Raw genomic sequence first — 25,350 nt, forward strand, 5'->3', positions numbered from 1 at the left:
GAGATGGACGATTCAGAAATGTGAATCAATAAATATTAGAGTAAAAAAAACCAACCCTTATCCATAGGTTGCAAATATTTTAATTTAAATGTCCACATTCTTCCAAAATTGGAAGTATTAACAAATGAAAACGGTGCATCCTAGATGTGAGAAGCTAAGGAAAGGTGTTGTCTATACACAATATTCCTGGACCATAATTTAAAGAATAATACTTTTTAAAGGGACGCGGTGGCTCAGTGGGTTAGGACGCTGAGCTTGTCGATCAGAAGGCCGGCAGTTTGGCGGGTCGAATCCCGAGTGCCGCGTAGCAGAGCGAGCACCTGTTACTCGTCCCAGCTTCTGCCAACCTAGCAGTTCGAAAGCACGTAAAAATGCAAGTAGAAAAATAGGGACCACTACGGTGGGAAGGTAACAGCGTTCCGTGCGCCTTTGGCGTCTAGTCATGCCGGCCACATGACCACGGAGACGTCCTCGGACAAGCGCTGGCTCTTCGGCTTTGAAACGGAGTTGAGCACCGGCCCCTAGAGTCGGAAACGACTAGCACGCATGTGCAGAGGAACCTTTACCTTTACCTTTTTACTTTTGAAAAAGTTTTTCCTTTTAAGAATCTGTGGTCTCTTTTGAAGACAGAGCCCATTATTTTTCCAAGAATCATCTTGCTCCTTATTTTCTTAATAATCATCTCCTTTGCTTTAAGAACTTATTTATTGTTCATCTGTGTTCTCAAGAAAACTTGCAGGGAACCCTTGCAACCTTTATTAAAAAATAATATTTATTTTGTCTGGGAAACACTTTTAATATTTTGTTTGTACTGATGAACTTGGAGCTGGACACAATGCGAGCTTTATTGCTTCTCTTTCTCTTACCAAGAATTTCATCCTGCTAAGCAAAACAGCGAGCAGACGGCAACTGCCGTCGCAATTTATAAGAGTATCCGTTGTGGTGGTTTGGCACGTGGAGCCACTTTTGAAAGTGGATGGGACATTTCCACAACAATGATTTATGACTTATGAGGAGAGCTGTGGCTGCTTGCCCTCATTAGTGAGGCAGCACTTGTGTGAAAATGGTTGTAGGCTCCAGTTTTTGGTATGCCGAGTATCTGCTGCTTGACAGTCCATCCATCCATCCATCCATAGTATTTCTATCTCTAATATCAATATATGATGCTTATCTATATTGATCTATTTATATCATCTATCGATCTATCTACATCAATCTAGGTATCTATCAACCTATTTGCCAATCATCTATTGAATATATCACTATTATCTATATCACTCATCTAGCTATTATCTATTATTTATCATGTCTCCATACTATCTTATCCTTGTTGTTGTTGTTAGCTGCAAAGTCATGTCCGACCCATCGCGACCCCATGGACAATGCTCCTCCAGGCCTTCCTGTCCTCTACCATCTTCTGGAGTCCATTTAAGCTCACACCTCCTGCTTCACTGACTCCATCCAGCCACCTCATTCTCTGTCGTCCCCTTCTTCTCTTGCCCTCAATCTTTCCCAGCATTAGGCTCTTCTCCAGTGAGTCCTTCCTTCTCATTAGGTGGCCAAAGTATTTGAGTTTTAACTTCAGGATCTGGCCTTCTAAAGAGCAGTCAGGGTTGATCTCCTCTAGGACCGACCGGTTTGATCGCCTTGCAGTCCAAGGGACTCGCAGGAGTCTTCTCCAGCACCAGAGTTCAAAGGCCTCAATTCTTTGGTGCTCAGCCTTTCTTATGGTCCAATTTTCACTGCCATACATCGCAACTGGGAAGACCATAGCCTTGATTATCTTAACATCTATCTAATCCTATCCCATCATCTCTCTCTCCTGCCTTTATTTTTACTAACAACAAATATTTATAATCTTTAATATAACTGCGTGCGATAGGTCTTGTTTGATCAGCTACGCTCCACGTCCTGCAGAACACAATAGCTGCAGTTGATGACGGCTCACTTCTCCTAGGACCATCAATGCGCATGTATGATTTTTAAAACATATTTCAATATTTAAACACCCCAGAACCGTGAGCATTGCTGCGTCATTTCGGTCTCTACAATCTAGTGCGTTGCTGCGTCCTTTCAGTCTGTACAACCTAGTTTCACTGTATATTACCTTACTGTTGGAAACAATCTTTGCCAAGAGCCCTTTCCATTTCCGACAATCTAAACGTCTACAGTACTTTGCAGGCATAGACAACTCCCTGGTTTAGGATTTCCTGGTGGTCTCCCATCCAGGTGCTACCCAATCCTTACAGGGCACAAAAAGGCTCCAAGGGATTCCCGGGTAGTTTCCCATCCAGGCGCTATCCCAGCCTTACAGGGGCAAAAGGGCTCAAAGGGATGCAAAATCTATAAGGGGAAGAGACTCAGGGCAAAACAAAACCACCCAACCGAGTTTCATCTCAACAAATCCCGCAGATCTTCGCAAATCCCGGCTTTTTATACCCTCCGCCCCGCCCCTTTTCTTACCCCGCCCACGCCCCGCCCCAATTCTGGCCTGTTCCATTATTGAGCGGCGAAAGCGCAGGGGAGAAGAAAGGAGGACACTCCCCAAACACACATACACGCACACACAAATACACACAGACACGGCGTGAAGGCAGGCACGCTCCGGGTCCCCCTTCCTCCCTTGATCAAGAGCCGCCTTTGCGGGGGGGAGGGGGGGTGAGGGGGGAAAAGAAGGAGTTGGTACATTCCGGGAAGGAGGGCGGGAAGAGCAGGCGAGCCAGAAGCGCCCCTCGCGCTGCCTCGGCGCGCAGGCGCAGGTGTAAGAGGAGTGTGTGTGGGGGGGGAAATCTCGCGACCGCATCCCCGCGGGGGGGCGGGGGCATTGTCCCTCAGGAAGGAGGAGGAGGAGGAGAAGAGACAGCGCCCCCCCGGGAGGAGGAGGAGGAGGGGGAGGAGGAGGAGCGCGCATGCGCACGAGCGTCATCGAAAAGACGCGCTTCAAGCCGTGAGGGGGGAAAACGCGCCTGAGGCGAGATGCCGGCCGTTCAGAAGACCGTGTCGGAGCTGCGGTCCCGGGCGGAAGGTGAGTTTGCCGGCGAGGGTCGAGGGCGAGGGAAGAAGCCTGAGGGAGGGTCGCTGGCGGGGTTGGAAAAGGAGGCCCCGCCCGGGGGTCCCACCGTGGGGGGAGGGGGCGGCTTGAACGCAGCAAAAAAAATAAAAAAAAACCCGCAGCCCCCCCCCCCGCTTGTGGCCCGGCCTTTCCCCGCTTCCCCCTGGAGCAGCATCCGCCAGCCTCTGGCCAGGCAGAAACCCCGGGGCTGGGAGGGGTCCCTGGAGGTCGTCTAGTCCAGCCCCTCCCGGCCCAAGGCAAGGAGGCCCGGCTCTCCAGTCTCTTCTTAAAAGCCTCCGTTGAGGCAATGGGATGCTTGTTCGGGCGTCTCTTGACCCTGGGGTTCAGAGGGTTAAAGGGGTGGAAGGGACCCCTGGAGGTCTTCTAGTCTGACCCCCACCCTGCCCGAGGCTGGAAGCCTCATGCCATCCCAGACAAATGGCCTGGCCAGTCTCTTCTTGAAAAGCTAAGTCTGTGCAGTTTAGTACTTGTCCGCTCTGGGGTTCAGATGACTCTGGGTTAAAGGGGTGGAAGGGACCCCTGGAGGTCTTCTAGTCTGACCCCCCTGCCCGAGGCAGGAAACCCGGTTCTCCAGTCTCTTCTTAAAAGAGTGCAATTCAATACTTGTTGGTGCAATTCAATACTTGTTCAGGCATCTCTTGACCCTACCTTTGGGAGGGACCTCGGAGGTCTTCTAGTCTGACCCCCCAGCCCAAAGCAGGAAGCCTCATGCCATCCCAGACAAATGGCTGGCCAGTCTCTTCTTGAAAAGCTAAATCTGTGCAGTTTAGTACTTGTCCGCTCTGGGGTTCAGATGACTCTGGGTTAAAGGGGTGGAAGGGACCCCTGGAGGTCTTCTAGTCGGACCCCCACCCTGCCCGAGGCAGGAAGCCTCATGCCATCCCAGACCAATGGCTGGCCAGTCTCTTCTTGAAAAGCTAAATCTGTGCAATTAAGTACTCGTCCGCTCTGGGGTTCAGATGACTCTGGATTAAAGGGGTGGAAGGGACCCTGGAGGTCTTCTAGTCTGACCCCCCCTGCCTGAGGCAGGAAGCCTCATGCCATCCCAGACAAATGGCTATTCCAATCTTTTCTTGAAGACCTCCAGCGAGGGAGCAGCTGCAACTCCTGGAGGCAAACTCTTCCATTGATTAATTGTTTTTCCCTGTCAGGAAGTTCCTCCTTAGTCGTCCGTCCTAGGTTGGGTCTCCCTTTGATGAGCTTCCACCCACTGCTGAGGTCCTGTGGAGGTTCCAGTGACCCCTTCTTGCCTATGACAGCCCTTCAGTATTGGAAAATACTGTGATTCTATCCCTAATCCTTCTCTTCATTAGCCTAAACATACTTAGTTCCTTAACCCATTCATTGCACGAGTGAGCCTCCAGACCTTCAGGTATCTGCAGAGGTGGGTCAAAACACGCCAAGGTGGCCTCTGTGGCCCCAGCCTCGAAACTCTCGCCCCCTTTTACATCCATCGTTATAAAAAGAAGGGAGGTCTTATTCTGGCAAGGCTGGCATCTTGACTTTTTTGACCACCTCGGATGCCCCTCGTCAATTATCCGGCTCCTGTAAAACACTCTTGACTCACTAATGGGAAAACAACCGTCGTGTCTTGGTGTCTGCTTTTGCCTATTTCCATCTTTTGGTCTTCCGGCTTCCTGAATTGAGTTTCTTTTTTTTCCCCCCAACAACTGACAGTTCTTCCGCGATAATTAAATAGTCATGTGTTTCATGCAAAAATACCAGTAATCAATAATGGTTGATGGTGGTCTTAGGGGATGGCAGCCCCTAGTTGGGTGAGGAAAGAGCTGGGATAGTTTTGAACGGATCGCAAGGCTGTAGGAAGTTGAGCTTGATTGAAAAATCTTTACCTTTTTACTTCCAACTTTGCCTCATATTTCACAAAGAGCAATAGAAAGTGCCTCTCCCCGGTATGTTAAAAGTCTGTTTTCGTGGCTTTTGCTGTTTGCTAATTGTTTTCTGGACTATTTTATGTTACAGTGAAACAAACAGAATAAATTAATATTGGTAAGAGTGTTGCTGAGGTGGGATTTGGTAGCCCTAGGCCTGTGAAATGCTGGTAAATACCCCCAGGTTCCTAAATATCTGGGAATGTGGAGGAGGTATTAGGAAAAATGTTAACTCATCTTGACTGAAATCAAGGGAAGGACAAAATAGCCTAAAACAAATTGAAGGCAATTATTGCTCTTAAGAGAATGAATGATACAACGTTGTTGACGTTTGGAAGCTGAGAGATTTGGTTACTGAAGCCTTTGATAATAATTTTATGAGGTGTACAGCATCTCGGTTTGCAAGGTGTATCTGTCTCCGGCTTATTCTTGCCCCAGGTTGTGGCCGAAGTTAAAGGAATCCATATGGAGAGATTTATTTGTATTATTAGGGAAGGTTTGACCGTCCTGTGTTAGCAGAAGGTGAATGGAGAACCCTGGCTGCAAACAGTGAGATTACATCTCACGGTCATGTCATATTGCTTCTCTGCAGCATAAGAGAGAATAAGAGAAAAAACAAGCCGTTCTGGATCGAATCCCTTAGATTTGTGATCAAATGAGCAGCTCCTGGTAGCCCAACTCCAAATCTCGCCAGGGATATAACGCAATTTCATTCCAATATGAGGACTACCAGGGCTCAGATTTAGATGAGCAGAAAGCTGTTCCTCTAAGGACAATGTTGCACTTAATAATGGAACTCTTTTGCAACATGGGGGGGGGGAGAAATTTGCAAACATTTATCTATCCCGATCGAAAGTATCAAAGGGAATTTATTTTCTTTTAATAATCAAACAGCATAATTTGAAGACCTGGCTCTCTTCGAGCTCTCTGCCCTGGCCTGAGAATATTAACTGGGGTTTTTAATTGTATTTTAATTGTTATTGGGGTTTTTAGTTTCAAGGTTAGTTTAATCGTTTTAATTGTTTTAATTTATGTAATTTGTTGGACTGTTTTGGAAGACCTTGTGAACCGCCCTGAGTCCTACGGGAGAAGGGCGGTATATAAGTTTAATAAAATAAAAATAAATAAATAAATAAATTACAGTCAGTACTGTATATTTAAAATGAAAGTAGATGCCACCATGCGTTTTCAATTAGATTGTGCTTCGCATAATTGTTATTCTACTTTTGGAGGTTTTTTTAATTAGATTTCTTTTTCTTTCTTTTTTTCTTTTTTTTTTTGGCAGTTTTCGGAACTGGATAGGCACAATTAAAAATCCGACACAATCTTTCTTAATGTAAATAAGTAATGTAATAAATCGATGAACAATTCAGTCCTGTTCAGTTCCAGCATTCCACACTGACAATGCTAGTTCAATTTGTCGAAATTGTATGTATGTCTGCACTAATTTGTATGTCTGAAATACATAATAAAGAGTTCTTAAGTTTATTTTTATAGTCAGCATATCTGCAAGTGAAACTTTTTGTCTATCTACTTGCTTTCTTTTTGTTCTGCTGATGCAAGAAAATGAAAGTTCTGCATATATCTGCTGTAATACAGCACTAAGCAAAACATTATGTGATAAAAGCTTTTGTCATGCTTTATTCCACTATATTTCTGTTGTATTCCTTTTTCTGCATAGAAGAAATATTTCTTAGCATTAATCATATAAACACCTACAACCCTCTGCTTTTCATTACAGTATTAAATAATTGAATATGCTTATATAATTGTGTAAAAGTATATTAATATATGGCGGAAACATTAGACATTAATATTTGAAAATAATCTTCATAAATCATTTCTGATAAATCTACTAATTAGTACTAATATAAGTACAGTAGAGAAATATATGTTTATTAGACTGAACTAATATAACTTAAAATTTTCAGCAGAGAGCAATATTGTGTTTATTAGTTTTACTAATAAGTAGTAGTTACTAGCGTTAGCACCTAATATTTATCATATAAGTAGAATTGAGTGTACTACTATGGAAAGAATGTATCTGAATAAATTATTGTAAGTTTTGAGTTTCGTTTTGGTGAGCTTGGTTGAATACAGCATTTTAAATAACGTGCTTAACTTTGTTTCACCGCTCTAAATTAAAAAGAAGTAAAACTCTTTGCGAAACATAAAAGGCACATACTCATTTATTTTAAAAAGGGTCTACAAAATGCCATTTGGGCAAGTTCTGTTCATTATCTTCTCTTCTTGAGCAGCGAGGCTGATAAACTTGGCTTCCATCTGTTCTTATCAATCACCTGAGCTCGGCCATTGAAAGGAGCGAGTTACAAAGATTGCTCAGAAAGCAAATGGGATCCGAAACTTACCTGTAACTCAAGACAGATTTTTCTTTTTAGAAGGACAAAGCTATCTAGCATTCTCTTGTTTTTAAGAAACGACGGTGAAAGTAGGAAGCTGCAAGGAGCTTTGGGGCTGAATGGCCAGTTACAGGTAGTGCTCGACTTCCGATCACAACGGAGCCCAAATTTTTTTGGTTGTTAAGCGAGACACTTGTTAAATGAGTTTTGCCCCCTTTTACGACCTTCCTTGCCACGGTTGTTAAGGGAATCCCCACGGTTGTTAAGTTAATAGCACCGTCGCTAAGCGAATCTGGCTTCCCCCTTGGATCGCCTGACCCCAGGACGCTGCAACCGTCTTAAATACGAATCAGTTGCCAAGCCTCTGGATTTCGATCACGTGAGCCTGGGGTGCTACAAGGGCCACAAGTGTGAAAAACAGTCATAAGTCACTCTTTCAACGCAGCTGTAACTTTGTGAACGGTCGCTAAACGAACCGTTGTAAGTTGAGCATTACCCGTACCTAGTTTTCTCTTTCTTCCAATCCTATGAGATAGCGGGCCTTGGGAAATTCTGATTGTGATCTGAAAGCCATAGAAAACTTCTTATAGTTCAGCTAAGTTTCAGCCAGATGGTTGAAGCAGTAAAAAGCGTTGGAAGCCCAAGTAAGATCCTGGGGAACTAAATTTTCTGAAACGTCCTTTTACCTCTTAAAAACGCAGGGATGAACAATCCGTTATGAAGGAAGACGCCAGAGAAGCAAAGCTTGCTTGCTTGCTTGCTTGCTTGCTTGTTTGTTTGTTTATTTATTTATTTATTTATTTATTTATTTATTTATTTATTTATTTATTTATTTAACTTACTATGCCGCCCTTCTCCCGTAGGACCCAGGGCGGTTCACAAGGCAATTAAAACAACATTACAATACAAAAATTAGTAACAATTAAAATAGATTAAATTTTCCTTAAGTTAAAATCTAAAACCCCTATCAACTCTGATTAAAAACCCAATTACAATAAGTTAAAAAATTAAAAAAAATCCTCAGTCCTGGCCGGAAAGCTCAAAGAGCCAGGTCTTCAGGTCCCGGCGGAACGAACGAAAATCAGGGGCCTCTCGCTACATTCCCACACGTTTTCTCCACAAAAATGAATTTCCCCCCCTCTCCATTTCGCATTTGCATGCAATCATTGTGGATATGTTTAACGGCATCTGCAATTTTCCTAATAAAAAGCAGTGATGCTTGCTGAAGGAAGTTTGAAGCTGGATTGCTGGTGGGAGGGACAGCCTCTCTCCGGCACTCCCAATGAGGATGTGTGTGTGTGTGTAGATATTTAACCTTGATCTCTCCTGATAATCCCCATTAAAAAGCGGTTTTTGACCGCCTTTTGTCCTTCAAACCCTTCTGCTTCATAGGATACTTGAATTTGAGTTTTGTTTGCCAAATTGACACCTTGGGGAAGAAAAAGGTAGTTCCCATTAAGTAGAACAAGAAAATACAGTTTTAAATCCACCGCCTGTTGAATAATTATTTTTCAGTTTGAGTGCCTCTCAGAAATGTTAGTTTTAAAATGAAAATGACTAATTGTATAGTATCTGTAAAGTGTTGTAGTTGAAAAAGTCCTTATCGCTTAGCTTAGTTACTGGCCTAGTATCAGCATGTACTCTATGTAGTAGGATTTGGAAGGAAGGTAATATTGTTGAAAATCCGCTACAAGGAATCCTCAACTTACGACCACAATTGAGCCTAAAATTTCTGTCGCTAGGGGAGACATTTGTTAAAGTGCCCCATTTTACGACCTTTCTTGCCCCAGTTGTTAAGTGAATCACTGCAGTTGTTAGGTTAGTAACCCGGTTGTTAAATGACTCTGGCTTTCCCCCATTGACTTTGCTTGTTCAAAGGTCTCAAAGGGGGATCACGTGACTTTGAGATACAGCAGCCGTCATAACTGTGAACCAGTTGCCAAGTGTCAAATGCCAGTTTTGATCACGTGACCAGAGGGATGCTGCAATGGTCATAAGTATGAAAAATGGTCATAAGTCGCTTTTGCCAGTAACTTAAAACTGTCACTAAGTGAATGGTTATAAGTCAAGGACTGCCAGTTTTGTTTTACCCTCTTGTCAGTGCAAATGTAAGGAACAAAAATCTGAAAGCTAACTATTGTAAATTTCAAACCTGCTCTGGTTTATCTGTGAGACATGCAAACTTATGCCTGTGCATGTATGAGAACCTATAAGGCATTTTAATATTATTTTACATTATTACAAATATTGTTCTCCTGAAGTTTAGCCCAGGAAATTATTTTCTATAAGCAAACTGCATTTGTACATAACACTGTTTCAATATATTTAAATACATATTTTTATGGTAGAAGAGAATCGTATGTTTTCATATTTCCACAGATCTTTTGAGTGGATTTCTACCAGTAGTTCTTTGATTTATCAAATAGATAAACATATTCAGATCTACACATGAGTCTAATTTTGTCTATTTCCCAATTAGCAAGCATTTAATCATTGATTTTTCCACAATGCCTTATTCCATGCTTTTTTCCTAGTAATTGAATTTGTTACATCCAGATTCTTTCAAAACCTAACAAATGCCAAGCTGTACTATATCAACAGTTATATGTTTTAATGATGCATTTGTCTGACAAAAGTATTTAATGATGCTTGCTGAGGAAACATTTCAATTTTCCAGTGAAATTCCCCAGTTGTTGTTGAAAAAATCACTTGACTGTAGGTCCAGAATAGGTAAATCTATTTTGCCCTTATTCTTCAATTCATCCTGTGAATGATTCATCATGATTCTTTTATTAATATATAATCATCTTGCCTGGCACATTATACTGCACTTGAATGATTTACTGTGACATTTCTCGCATTTGTGACAAAATAGATTTATAAGGTAATTTTTTTTTCTGCTCTAAATTTCTCATGTTTTATTAAAGTACCACAGATCATCATCATCATCAAAAAAAAATTTGTTTATAAATTACTGATATCAAATCCAGTCTGGTTCTTGCCTGCCTATTTTTAGCTATATTTTTGCATTCGGTTTAGAATCTTAGTGCTGTGATTTTACTTTTTATAAAAGAAATTTTCTGAAACTATATCCTTCCAACTACAAGAATTCCTTTCGCAGTCAACGGGGGGGGGGGGGGGAGCCTGTTTTATAGCAAGATTCCAGTTGAATGGATCTAGTTTCTTCCAAGTCTGCGCCTCTCTTTAACTTTTCTCCCTGAAATCAGGATGCAGAAAGGTGGTGATGGCAAAATGCCTAGAAAAGGCTTACGTTGGAGTCTGTGACATAGGTTTTATTTTACACGTGTCTTTTCGGTGGCATTTTTTAATATCTATTATCCATTTCCTTAAAAAGGGCTGCATTCTTTTACAGGCAGCCCTTGGCCTATGGCCACAATGGAGCCCAAAATTTCTGTCGCTAAGTGAGACCGTTGTTAAGTGAGTTTTATTCCATTTTACGGCCTTTCTTGCCCCGGTTCTTAAGCGAATCACTGCAGTAGTTAACTTAGTAACACCGTCACTAAGCGAATCGGGCTTCCCCCCACCCCCATTGATTTTGCTTGTCAGAAGGTCGCGAAAGGAGATCGTGTGACCCCGGGGACGCTGCAACAGTCGTAAATACGAGTCAGTTGCCAAGCATCTTGAGTTTTGATCACGTGACCACGGGGATGTTGCAATGGTCGTCAATGTGAAAAACGGTCGTAAGTCGCTTTTTGCAGTGCCGTTGCAACTTCAGTCACTAAACGAGTGAGTTGTAAGTTGAGGACTACTTGTACTTAGTATTGTAGCGATCTGTTATTTATCTCTACAACCTGAATTTGAACTTTGGCTTTCTAGGGGCCCTTATTAAAGAGACTAAAGGGTGTGTGGTAATTGATAGCCCGTATAATATTTTATGTAAACTACACTTCATCTCTCTCCCAGTTCTACGTGCAACTGAAGGTTGCTTTTATGTTTGGATCTTTTCACAAAACACTAATTGTGTAAATTTCCCACTTATTCAGCTGCTTATTAATTATCTGACAGTCGCACAGACCCCCTCCTGCAACGAAAGCTTTAGAAGAAGCCTGCTTTTCACAGCTATTATTTATTCAGATTTATTCTAATTCAGATTTATTCTTTTTTTTAACCATCAGATAAGTGTCTGTCTGCAGTGGAGTATAATTAACATGAAACCGTTTATTCGGGTTGCTGGTAATCTCAGAATGCCAATATCTGATCTGCTTATTATAACAAAATAATATCTAATCTTTTTCTTAACATTTTTTTTCTGCCGCCTCTAACAAAATATTAAAATATGCAAACTAACATGTAGGCCTGAACCAACTTCAAAATTTATCAGTTCCTCTTTTAATGCTTCAGATGTTTTAACCCTTCAGGCGATGCCTGAGTGAAACCTTGCCAGCCTGCTCAAATTAACATTTCTTCACTTTTCTGTTGACTCCTCAATTGGACTCTTGTTGAGCCAAGGGTGGCATAAGTACAGGCAGTCCTCAGCTTACGACCACAAGTTGAACCCAAAGTTTCTGCTGCTAAGTGAGACATTTTGTTAATGGTATTTGGAAGCTGGCCAAAGCTGCATGAAACGAAACAAAGCTGAATCCCGTTTTTCCCAACAACTATCTGGTGGTTGTTGATTTTTTCCCCCTCTCTGCTCCATTTACGACCAGGCAGGGCTGCAATTCAAGTGTTATCTAGACTCAGGACTGTTAGTCGGTAAAGGGGGGGGCGTAATTGGGGAGGCCTTTACCCAACTTTGTACTCCAGCTGTAACTCTTTTCCTCGAAGCAAGAAAACCTTTGTGATAGTAACGCAAAGTCTCATCGCCCTCACGATAAGACTCCTGCAAGCTGCCCTCTACGTGGGATTGCTTTTGAAGCTTACTGGGAAGCCACAGTTGTGTAATGTGCAACTGTCTGCACGCTGACAGGCAAGAGCAGTTACAGTATATTCATCGTCATATTCCAGGCGTCCTGCTTGCTTTCAGCAGATTTCTAAATGCAGGCAAAGCGATCGTGTTAACTTTTTTAAGTGCTTAAGTCAGACATGTCAAACACAAGGCCCGGGGCCCAGATCCGGCCCGCGAAGTGGTTTCATGCGGCCCGCGAAGACATCCTGGCAACAGGGAGGGAACGGCCCCCACTGCCTTGGCCCAAAGACCCTCCTTCTGCCGGAGACCCTCAGATCTGTCCCACTCCTGCCCAGGCCCCCATAGGCACCCTTGATGCGAAGGATGCAGAGCTGGCCACGCCCACCCAGTAGGCCGTACGCACTCTAGCCACGCCCACCCAGTAGGCCACGCCCACCCTGGCCATACCCACCCGGCCCCTTGAGGGCAACCGCAATGCCGATGCGGCCCTCAATGAAATTGAGTTTGACACCCCTGGCTTAAGTGCTTTGCTTCTCGGCCATTGGAGGACCGACCGACCCCCTTCTCCCAGTGGAACCGGTCAATCCAGCGTGCTCATTTCAGTCGAAAAGGTTGAGCATCGTTGATTATGATAGATTAAACGGCTTAGTGGTCTCCACCCTGTGCAAATAGTCTTCCCAGCCTAGTTGCAGACAGCTCTTAATAGGCAGAGCTGCCTACAAAAGCTTTGGTGTGGATCAGTTGATGCAGGGGAGAGAGAAGGTGTGTTTGTGTTTGAACTAAAGCAGCCAAAAGTCATCTAGAAGAGGGAAGTTGGTGGTTGTTTTTTTTCCATGAGAAGGAAGAATTTAGGAGGAAGGAAGTAGGGAGGCAAGGATTGGACGAAGCATAAAAAGAAGTCGAGATTATGATATTCTACAAGACTTTGGAGAACTGATGTTACCTGACATTGGTTGCTGTCCATAATTAAAATTATTTCTATTTTAATGGTTTTAGTTACCTTGGCATTTTTTTTGGTTTTAACTGCACATTATTATTATTATTATTATTATTATTATTATTGTTGTTGTTGTTGTTGTTGTTGTTGTTGTTGTTGTCTTATACTACTGTAAACCTTTGGGAATTGCAAGCTTCAAGCATATAAAACTTTAACAAGTTTTTTTTATTTATTTTATTTTAATTCCATTTATATCCCGCCCTTCTCCGAAGACTCAGGGCGGCTTACAAGCTTAGCAGTAGCCTTCATTCTATGTATATGCCTGCTTATTAGGGCTTTCACACACACACCCCAAGCGGTATTAAGTTAAGTCCCTGGGCAGAGTAATACCAAACTTGGAACAGGCTGCAACTGTTGTAACATAAATAAGTAACATTTAAAGTACATGAAACCTAATTTCTCTGTCAAATCAAAATATTTAGTTTAAATGCTTTTGGCACCTGGAAAAGCTGCCTTAAGCATGTCGCTAATACAGCAAGATTTTTTTTAAAAATGTGATCATCTTAAATAGGAATTAAAAAGATTACTTTTATCAATATAAATGGTATGATCGTATGTACTATTTTTTTTTGCATTTCTCACTAATGTTTAAAAATGCTTTTTGCTTTCATCTAAATAATCACAGAATTTAAATGTACATACTAGATTTCTAATATTTTGTAGGTTATGAGAAGACAGATGATGTTTCAGAGAAGACCTCATTAGCTGATCAGGAGGAACTGAGAACTATATTCATCAATCAACCACAATTCTCTAAGTTCTGTAACAATCATGTCAGGTACTTGTTTGCAAAGTTTTGTATAATTCCCTTGCATATTCTCACTGAAAGCCAAGGCACCGTTATCTGCCGTTGCATGATAACACATCTGACCAGTTGTGCAATATCACTACGTGCATGCTGAAAGAGTGGTGCGTGTACTTCCTTTAGTCATGCATGTCCCTAAACTTCACCCACGGATATCTCTTGATTTGTTACAATTTTTTGTGGGGTCCTTGGTGCGCTCTGAGCTTGGCTGTTTTCTTGCAGACATTTCTTTATAAAACAAATTAGTTGCTACGTTAGGTGCCTGCACCAGACCCTGCTCTTCTAGCACTGATGACATTATTTATTTATTTATTTAATTTTATTTTTATTTTAATTCCATTTATATCCCGCCCTTCTCCGAAGACTCAGGGCAGCTTACCTAGTTATTTATTTATTTATTTATTTATTTATTTATTTATTTATTTATTTAATTTGTATGCCGCCCTTCTCCCGAAGGACTCAGGGCGGTGAACAGGGCAATACATAATAAAAAACAAGATACAAAAATTAAAAATTATTAAAAAGTAATTAAACAGCAATGCCCGTAATAAATTAGTACAGATTAAAAGTTAAGACCAATTTATAAAACCCAACCCCATCCCATCAGGCCAGGCCAGCTTGTTCAAAAAGGTGGGTTTTAAGATCGCGCCGGTTTGGGTAATTAAACCACCAAGGACCCCACAGTTCAACCCTGAATTACAAATAATTCTACTGATACAACATTGTCAACCTTTACAATTTGACACTTGAGATTTATTAATGTGCAATTTATAGAAATGGTGCAGATAGGATGTTTGGTGCCACCCCGGAAGTGGGGAGTGGCCACAATTCTTTCGAACTGAGAACTCTGAAAATTCAGGTGGGATTTTGCAACCCAGTTGTTGTGCTCCTCTTCTATTTTGAATGGTGGTCTCAGGAGTGAAACTGCCAAGCGGCAAGAAGCACCCAAAAGTTTGTTTATTGATATTGTTTTAAATAAATGAGCATCAAGCACTCTGTTTTGGGTAATGAAACATCTGGAAGAAAACAAGCAAACTCAGAGAGCATCAAGGACCCCACACAAAAATAAATATTTAAAATTTAATGGCAATGCTAGAGTTTTTGTTTCCAGATCTCTCGGACGCTATGTTTATTTAGAGATATAAATATTGCAATAACTCTCCAAATAATTTTCTATACAGTACTTCGTGTGCTCTGTATATATATATTACCTGCTTTTAATCTCTTTCCCTTAATTCCATGCATTTTAATTCCTCTCTCTCTTAGCACTGCAAAATACAACGTTATCACATTCCTGCCTAGGTTCCTCTATTCTCAATTTAGGAGAGCTGCTAATGCCTTTTTTCTTTTCATTGCATTGCTTCAGGTAAGAATGGGTACAAGGGCTGTGCTCCTTCCCTCCTTCCTTTATCCTCCAGTAGCACTTAATTGTTAAGACATTATAAAATTGTTCGTAATGTCCTCAGTGGCTGCAGGCTTTCATTATGCAATGTCTTAGGTTCAGATAAAATCTTGGAAATTCTTAGAGAATTAAACTAGCGGAAGGGAGGTGGCTTCCACCACCCCCACCCCAAATATAGCTGTACAGTTTTATTGTTTTAAAATGTTTTTAATATTTTTAACTAGAATGCATGTTTTGAATTGTAAGCCGCTCAGAGAAATACCGTATTTTCTGGCGTATAAGATGACTTTTTAACCCATGAAAATCTTCTCAAAAGTCAGGAGTCGTCTTATACGCCGGGTGCTGAAACTTTAGGGACAGGGCTGGCTGGAAAACCTGGAGCGGATCTCCCATTTGGTCTGCGCAGGGAAAGCGGGACCAATTGGAGAAGAAGCTGCAGTCTGTGATTTTTTTACAGGCTGGGGTCTGGGCGTCTTTCCTTCTAAAGTTGAAGAGCAGCTGCAGTCTATCCCAACTTGAAAGGCAGGTGGGGAATGCAGCAGCCAGAGCAGCTGCTTAGCTCTAAGGACACATTTGACTCAGGAACTGGGCGGGCAGGCTGGCAAACCTGGAGCGGATCTCCCATTTGGTCTGCGCAGGGAAAGCTTTGGAGTGAATTAGGAAAAGTTTAATCCACTTGCACTGTTTTATGTTTACATGTTTGATGACAAACAGCCTTATGTTTATAAGTGACAGTTTTCCTACTAAGTACCTGCATGTCATAAGCATTTGAATTAAAATTACCATATTAAAATCAAATCTGATGTTTTTTAATTTTTATTTGGTGTGCATTGGAAGAGGGGTAGTCTTATACGGCGAGTATAGCCCAAACCCTATAATTTAACAGGAAATGTAGGGGGTCGTCTTATACGCCCAGTCGTCTTATATGCCGGAAAATACGGTAGACTGAGATGGGCGGTTGTAGAAATTAAACAAACAAATATATTCTTTAACTTCCTAAGAAGCGTTTGGACCCTGGTACTTATCTGGGACTTACCCTGACATTTATCAGGTTATAGCATCATCCCGAGGGGGGGGGGAAATGCTTTAAGAGTTGCATTCGTTTATAATGAGCCGATTCCTTCAAAGGATCGTCTTTTTTTCAGACTCCCTCAAAAATCTGGGGGGGGGTAAAGTCACCCCACTTTAATGATTAAGAAAGAGGTGCTCTATCCAAGTGAGGTCCAAGGCACTTTTTCCAAATCATTTTTGAAGAATGTAAGCAATGTTTCCCGAGAAACACATGATTGCTGTACTAAACTTTAAACTGAAAGTTGCTTTACCAGTTCTTCTTGTCCATATATAATGATAGGTATAATAAATAAAGAGTGTCTATGATGTAAGCATTGGTTGTATAGGAAAGGCCAACTCCTATATTTTCTTATCTAAATTTTACCCCTCATCCGCTAATCAGGTTAACCCTCCTGACGGAACTTTGTAACTGGGCATATGTTTTGACTTCAGTGTTTCTGTAGAACATAATATAACAAGTAAAAAGATTAGTATATATGCTCAGTTAGAAAGTTGTTCTGTGACCTCTTTGATATCATGTCAGGCTTTGTTTGTGTTCTAGTTCTACGTTGCCGTATTTCTTGTATTAAAGGCTGTAAAGATGATGAGATTAAATTTAACGCACTTTCACGTTTATTCCGGGATAAATAAAAGTTCTGGGGTATTTTTTTTTTAAAAGTCATAAGGCATTAGTGGTATCTATACTTTATTGCCAGGCAAGTTTTTAAATCATTTAAGTTATAATAAAAGGGAATTCGGATTACCTGAAATCCTAATCTGACAGTGAAACTTCTCTTGAGTTCACAATTTAGTCCAGATTACAGTATTACAGAATTGGAAGGGACCTTGGGAGGTCTTCTAGCCCAACCCCCTGCTCGAGCAGGAGAACCTATACCATTTCAGACAAATGGCGGTCCAATCTCTTCTTGAAAACCTCCAATGGTGGAGGACTCACAACTTACGGAGGCAAGCAGTTCCACTAGTTAATTGTTCTCACTGTCAGGAAATTTCTCCTTGGTTCTAGCTTGCCTCTCTCCTTGATTAGTTTCCATCCGTTGCTTCTTGTCCTGCCTTCGGGTGCAGATGTATCAGTAATGCCTAAAACTCTCAAATTACTAACAGTATTCAAATGTATTTTGTGTGATTATAAGTATATTAGCATTTAAGTGGATTCTGCTGATACTGTATTTCATTGAATATATTTTCATACAATTAAATGCGGCCAATATTAAAACGTACTTTTCTTTTTACACTTCAGCAAATTCCAGATGTTTCACCAACAGGACGGTATACCACATTGGTTCCTCTCTTATTTATTTTAGTTGTAGCAGCAGTCAAAGAAATAATAGAAGATATTGTAAGTAGCAAAACATTTCCTTCATAGCTTTAAACTAGTACTCATCTTCAAGTATGATACATGTTTAAATTTAAACCAAGTGTACTCATTTTGATTTTTTTTCCCAATTTTATTTTATTTTTTACTTTTTTTGAGCAGCTAAACAAAAATAAATCCCTCACATTTCGTTAAGGAGCATGCATCTCTGATTTTATACATGAAACACATGTGATCACGGGGAACCTATGAACAGATCTGCTATAGATTCCCTCCGTCTCCCAGGGGCTTAGCACTCCCTCTGCTTTTATTAACTGGAGTATTTTCAATATTTTATGTTATGTTTGTTCAGTACAGGTAGCCCTTGGCTTACAAGCAATCACTTAGGAACTGTTTGAAGTTACAGCAGACACCCCGAAAATAAGACCCAGTTTTTTGGGGGGGGTTGCCTCCAAAAGAGGCAGCAGGTCTTATCTTTTTTTGGGGGGGTGTCCTTTCCACTCACCTCCGGCACCAACAGCCCCACCCACCCAGCCCACTTCTGCAGTGTTCCCCCAGCCTTCATTTCGCAGTCCGGAAAGGCCCCTGACAGCGAAATGCAGGCTGGGGGAACGCTGGAGAAAAACGTGGGCCAGCGAGGAGAGGCAGGCTGCAACGATAAGTGGGTGCAGGCCGTGTGGGGCAGCTCACCCCCCTCACTCCCACCCTAGCTTGAGTTTTAGGCATGCGCCTCGTCCCCAAACTAGGGCTCCTTTTGTGGGTAGGGCTTATATTAGGCCCACCCCCACCCCCAAATCAAGCTAGGGCTTATTTTCAGGGTAGGTCTTACTTACGACCCACTTCAAAGTTACTGCCGCTGCAGCACTACTTCGGGCGTTAATCCTTTAGAGGGAGCACAGGAATGCTGCACCAGCCCCCCTGTTTATTTCCCCCTCCACACACCCATCCCCCCCACCAGATTCCCGCAGGCCTTGGGGTTTGCTTCCCACTCGACCATCCAGGGACTTTGCACCCAACTTTCTGTATTTTCCAGCTCCCGAGAGAGGCACCCAGTTGATGTGAGGTTTAGCTTTCCTACACAGAGTAACGCAGCCTTGTGTTATTCTACTACTCTCACAATCCTTGGAAGCCTCCCTTTTTAAGGCTGAGACTAACAGGTCCCGGGGAGCCGTGATTCGCTTTGCTCGTTAAAAGGAAACCATTGCATTAATAAGATGCCAGACTGAATTTTTTCCCCCCCAAATGCATTGATGACCAGAAGTATGTTGAACGTTACTAATTTTGATCAGAACAAGACGTCCCCTCTTCCAGAATTGTGTCCCCAGCTTGGTACAAAACACACAATCTTTAGAGAATAATGGAAACAGCTCTTGCTGTGTTGTTCTTTGTCCGCAGACCATCTATATAGGCTAAGAGGAGAAGGTTTTTTTAAAAAAAACATTTTGAGGAAATTCCATAGCAGATCACCGGTTTAAGATGTTCTCTGCAGTCTGCCTGGACAATACAGTACTTTAAAAAAAAAATTTAAAAAAGTTCTGCCTGGGTTTGCATATAGTATAAATGACAAAAAAAAATTACCAAATGTGGTACCTTGTGCACACACAGGTACTACTAGTTCTTTAACTTGATTTGTTATACATGTTGTGCGATATGTGATATGTAATTTACTTTCATATGTAACTTGCCCAATATTTAAAATGCTCCATAAAAGTAGCGTAAAATCTGTGTGATTTGTTTCAGAAAAGACAGAAAGCTGATAATGCTGTGAATAAAAAGGAAGTACAAGGTAGGAGGTTTCATGTATAACCATAAGAATGAAGTCATATGAAGTTTTCTGAATAACGCTATTTTTATAATTACTTTGTCATTTTATTTATTGATATGATTTATATGGTCACCCATTTCATGGCAGTGAATGTAGATGGTGTTCAAAGTATAAACAAGAAATTATATATGTGTGTATGTGTGTGTGTGTCTATATATAGGTGTATGTATATGTATGTATACACACACATATATATATACGTATACATGTACATATAAATATATATATTTAGAGAGAGAGAGAGAGAGAGGGAGAGAGAGAGATGTATATATCTATACATATCTATGTTTTCGACACTTGTGGCTTTCAGCAAAAAACGCCCATTGGGGAAAATGGGTTCCCTTAACAATTGCCTCTGTTGCTTAACAACCACCGCAAAAATGTCCAAGAATCAGGTCCAGTCACGTGATCTTTCAGCTTGTGACAGCGATTCTTGGCTCATTTATGGTCGTTAAGTCAAGGACTTACAAGCATAGTTGTGGTTTCACTTAGTGACCACTTCTCTTGACAACCGAGTTGCCGGCCCCAATTGCGGTAGCTAAACACAAACTTATGTGCTTGAAAAAGACAGCATTTTAGCCAAAAAAAAAGGCGAAAAAACATAAAAAGACTGACAAAATTTTGCACGAATGTATTTGCTTTGTATTCAGAATTCTGTTGGTAACCAATTAAAAAAAAATTGGATAGAATAAACTCTCCTTCCTCCATGATTTCATTTTGTCTTTTTTTTTATGTATGTATGTAATGTTTCTGTGGTTGCAATTGGATCTCGGAGCAAATTTTCAATTAAAAAAAAAAAGTACTTTGACCATTGCTTTAATAGAACCTTTGTGGTTTTGTTGTTGCTTTTCACGATGCAGTATTGAGAAATGGAGCCTGGGAGATTGTACACTGGGAAAAGGTATGTGTCTTCCTTATTGTTCAGACTGTAAAATATAAATACGTTTTGGGTCCGTCCGAAGAACTGAACAGACCAAAGGGCTTGTCAGACACCGTTCTGAAGTATATTTGCTGTCAAGTTACTTCAGAGCGTTTACCCTTTTGCAGTATTTTGCACTACCCACTATAAAAATGACAGATGATCCCAACACCTTATATTCAGTGATATAACCTAGTACAGGTAGTCCTCGACTTACGGGAGTTCGTTCAGTGACTGTTCGGAGTTACAACGGCATTGAAAAAAAAGTGACTTATGACCGGCTTTTCACAACTACAACTGTTGCAGCATCCCCAGGGTCACATGATCAAAATTCAGAAGCTTGGCAACTGACTCACATTTATGACGGTCGCAGTGTCCCGGGGTCACGTTGATCCCCTTTTGCGACCTTTTGCCAAGCAACGTCAATGGGGGGAAGCCGGATTCATCTAACAACCGTGTTACTAACTTAACTGCAGTGGCAAGAGAGGTTGTAAAATGGGACAAAACTCACTTAACAAACGTCTCACTTAGCAACTGAAATGTGCTCCGTTGTGGTCGTAAGTCAAGGACTCCCTGTGTATAACATAAGGTATAAGCAGTTCTGCCCAGAGAAGAGTAACTCTGGATCTAAATCTTTATATATGTCACACTGAATTACGCTGAATAAACGAAATGTTTGGGTTTACCACGTTGAATATGTTGTCATTAAATGGATTAAATTTAATTTTTGCCATATGTTTTCTATTTTGTTGGCCATAGGTTTACCATATCGATTAAGTTGTCATTAATTGTTTTGTTGAAAGTTCTGGTTTAGTTTTATTGCCCACATAATCATTCAGTGTGCATTTGATCAGTAAAGGATTAATTTGTATGTTCTTGATAACGCAAAGGATTTAGGCAAAAGAACAGTTTACGATTCTGTGCCAATAGTTCTCAAAGTTGCCATTTCCCTACCATATTAATCCAACATTAGTTGTTTTCACACTGCATAGACAGTAAATATCCTGGATTGTCACAATACATTGAATCAAATGAGCTGGTTACCATATGTCAAGTCACTAAAGTTTAATAGTAACCATACTGGTTAAGTTATAAAAATGCACAGGTATCTTATCTGTTTAAACATGTAAATGTAACCATTGCGCTAATGGTATTATAGTAAAGAATTAAAAAACTATTACCTCTCTTGTTTAGCATAGAACACTGCTCTAATTGTTCTTATAAGTGCCTTCTTTCATTATGGATTGCAGTGTTTACTTAGGGGAAAATAAGCACTGGAGATGTGAAGTACAAATTCATTTTACATATTTTTAATTCGTGACAACTGTAAATCTATATTGGCCCCCCTAGAAGTAGATGACATTGAACTAAGTGAGAATTACTTCTAAGTAGAAACTCTTCAAATTGCTCTAAGGAATCAATTTTACATAGCTGCAAGAGAGTTTGTCTTCCAGCATTTGACTTGACAGATTTTATACTGTGTAAACTTTATCTCTTAGCCAATAAGGACCTCCCAAATTGCTATAATTTCGTTATTACACCAGTGCTACAGGAGCCCATAATTCATCGGTAAAATTTTATGTATTGAAGTCAACTCAAAAGTTTTTCATTCTTGGAGGAGTACTGTCAGACTCTGCAACATGATCTAAATAAGCTGGCTGATTATGAAGATGTCCTTTGTATTCGTATCAAGGAACAAAACAGATCGCTATGTTTCATTATTAGGAAACAGTGTTTTTACTATCTGTGGTGAAATGAAAATAGAAATGTGGTCATTCTGCTAAATGGGAGAGAAATATACTCAGATGAAAATGCATACAGTTTTTAAGCCTCTTACCGTCAATTCCATTTTACTGCACAGTGTGTACTTAGATACAGCAAAGGACAGGATTATTCTGCTGGTTTCAGACCATTAACCAATTCCCAGTTTTCTTTCAGGCAGATGTTGGAGATATAGTTTTAATAAAAGGCAAAGAATATATACCTGCTGACCTTGTACTTCTCTCATCAAGGTAGAAATGCTGATCAATGCTTCCAGAAAAGAGTCTGTTTTCTCTCTCCAACTTTGACCCCTCATTGCACCAAGGAAATAAAGAATAAACAGAAGTGTTTAGAACTGCTGAAATGTTGCATACATGAATTATTGCTTGAGGATGCCTCCTCTGAATAAATAAAGTGCTGGGCTTTCCAGTGCACCTGATTATATTTTCATTCGTAGTTTGGAACTCAAAAGTTTTCACCTCTTAATTTTATTTAATTTATCACACAAAATGTACCCATTGAAAATAAAACGTTGGTTTGCAGCACAGAACGTTGTCTTTAACATCAGAGCCTAAGAAAATGTTATTGACGATTTCCTGAGAATGTAATGTTTGGAAATGATTTTAAAAAGCCTTAAGTCTTGCTTTCAGAATTCGAAATACTAGATTTCATCCTTGTGAAATTTAATCTTGTTTATCTGTGTTTCCTTGGGCAACTCAATATGCGAAACATTTCCCCCCCCCCCAAAAAAAATCTATTTGATTGGATAGTGGTCTCCAAATATACATATTTACAGAGGGTGTTTTGCTACCCTTTCCTGAAGATTTTGACAACGTGCCATTTTTTGATTAAATAAGCTTTTCCCTTCTGACACCTCATACTCTTATTTTGTTATTTTCTATGGGGAAATTGGTGCAGGTATGGCTCTCATCTCTGTCAGGGCTTCCTGATAGATGCGCTGAATTTTAATTTCTAGATATATCAGAGGACCCCTTTTAGGATGGCGGAACAGCCACAGCTTCCAATATTCATTCATTCTGCTAACATCTGAACAGGAAACTAAGTGATAATTCCTCCATTCCTTTTTTCAAATTGTTTTTATTGTTTTGCTAAAGTTAAACAATACATGATTACGCTCTCATTTCCTTTCTGATACCGTGAATTTGTATTGCTGTAGTAGGAGATGACTTTAGGAGACGGCTGAGCCCGAGGGAGGGGTGAAAGACGTTATCAGTCATGAGTCCCTGTGCGCCCACAAGAGATCTAAGCCCCTCCCACTTTGAATGCCTCTCTTATCCCCTGCTCCTTTCTCTTGAGGGCTAGTAGCTCAGATTGTAGAGAGTTTAAGCTTGCAATAAATCTTTATACCTATCTGAACTTGCTGAATTGCCTGATTCCCCCCAGCCGCTTGACAATTAACCCTTCGATGTCCGCATTTTAGGGTTATTTTTTGCTATCTCTGAAAATAGTTCAAACAGCGCATTTTTTTTTCTCTCGATCCAAATTAAATAGATTTTTGAGGGGGGAAAAAAAGATGCCAAGAGTTTCCTAACACGCTTTATCTAATAGTTTCAACTTTCTGTCTTGTCTTCTCTCTTCTTTTTTTTAAAAAAAAAAAACCCGTTTGGTTTCTGCTCTTTTATTTATTCTGTTGTAATTATTATTTCAAAACTGGTGAAGGTTGCAGTGGGGGAAATAGTGAAGGTGACCAATGGGGACCATCTCCCAGCTGACCTCATCAGTCTCTCAACCAGGTTAGAATGAATCGGTTCTAGAACAAAAGTGTTTCTGGGTCCTTCTACTAAAGCACAGCAGAAAAGGATTCTGCTGTGAAGAGATTGCAGGATGTTTTGCTGTGTGCAAACATTCGTTTGAATGGAAGTACAAGGCAATGTTTGACTTGGTCTAAGCCAGGAGTAGGCAACCTGGGCCCTTTCATGACTTGTGGACTTCAACTCCCAGAATTCCCGAGCCAGCATGGGGAAAACTATAGCCCCTTCATGACTCGTGGACTTCAACTCCCAGAACTCCTGAGCCAGCATGGGGGAACTTTGGCGCCTTCAAGACACGTGGACTTCAACTCCCAGAATTCCTGAGCCAGCATGGGGGAAACTTTGGCCCCTTCATAACTCGTGAACTTCAACTCCATTCCTGAGCCAGCATGGCTCAGCTTGGAAACCTCTCCCTTTCGCCTCAGCATGGCTGGCTCAGGAATTCTGGGAGTTGAAGTCCACCAGTCATAAAAGAGTCCAGGTTGCCTACCCCTGGTCTAAGCTAATCTGTATGATTACAGTATTAAAGCCTCATGTCCAATTAGACACCCATGTAGCTCAGTATACACTCCACGGAAATTAATTGGGCATGCTTATAAATCAGGTTTAGGTTTACAATTAATACAAAGGTGGTTGATCTACCTCCAGATTTAGTCTATAAAATAAACCAGTGACTAAAATAAACTGTTTCGCTGGAATTATTATGCAGATACCATCTAAAGTTTTAAGCTCGACTCCCTTGAGGAAAATGAACTGTCTGGAAACATGAAGTATAAATAAATCATATGATCACAAACCACACCATAGAAAGCTTCATGTTTTCAGTAATTTTATACAACACTTTCCATGTTAACAAATGATACATTTTGAAAATTATAGAGGACCCGCAGCACAGACCTAAATGTTGCATGCTTTATATCGCATGCATTTGGATTTGTTGGATGAACAGCATGCGGCTTCAGTAAAAGCAATTTTTATATAGCTTATATACTTGGATTGTATTTTGTTTTGACATCGTTAATTTGATTTGATTATAGAGATGAATGTCAGTATACAGTAATTTCTGTAATGAAACATATTTTCCTGATTTTTGATGTTCTACGCATTTATTTTCAATATCATTCAGAAAATATTCACTCAAATGTAGGCCCAATTTGATAAATAGGGCTTATTTCAAATTATATAGACATAATTTGGTAGCTTTCCAGTGTAATCCTATGTGTACACGACTATTCAAAACTAAACTGGTTTGCAAACACAGTGTTTGCACAATATTTGTCAAATCATATAAAAT

At 40.7% G+C, this 25,350-nt stretch overlaps 1 protein-coding gene across 8 annotated transcripts in view; it reads left to right on the top strand.

Annotated features, from left to right (window-relative positions):
* Positions 1–2,902: 2,902 nt before the first annotated feature.
* The window catches only part of ATP8A1 (ATPase phospholipid transporting 8A1), an 85,283-nt gene continuing 62,835 nt past the window's right edge, over positions 2,903–25,350 (top strand). For 5 of the 8 annotated variants that reach the window (XR_014027074.1, XR_014027075.1, XM_081332443.1 and 2 more), the window contains exons 1-7: positions 2,903–3,025; positions 13,853–13,967; positions 15,261–15,360; positions 17,705–17,803; positions 19,520–19,565; positions 20,465–20,505; positions 22,462–22,535. Coding sequence is in view for 3 of the 8 variants with exons in the window: in XM_081332443.1 (XP_081188569.1) it covers positions 2,977–3,025; positions 13,853–13,967; positions 15,261–15,360; positions 17,705–17,803; positions 19,520–19,565; positions 20,465–20,505; positions 22,462–22,535 (524 nt within the window). In the remaining 5 variants the exon portion in view is untranslated. Of the gene's footprint in view, positions 3,026–13,852; positions 13,968–15,260; positions 15,361–17,704; positions 17,804–19,519; positions 19,566–20,464; positions 20,506–22,450; positions 22,536–25,350 lie in introns of those variants that run through there. The other 3 variants (XM_081332447.1, XM_081332446.1, XM_081332448.1) reach the window with 3 other exon arrangements.

This window comes from Vipera berus (genome assembly GCF_964194415.1).
Source record: "Vipera berus genome assembly, chromosome: 7".
Lineage (NCBI taxonomy): Eukaryota > Metazoa > Chordata > Lepidosauria > Squamata > Viperidae > Vipera > Vipera berus.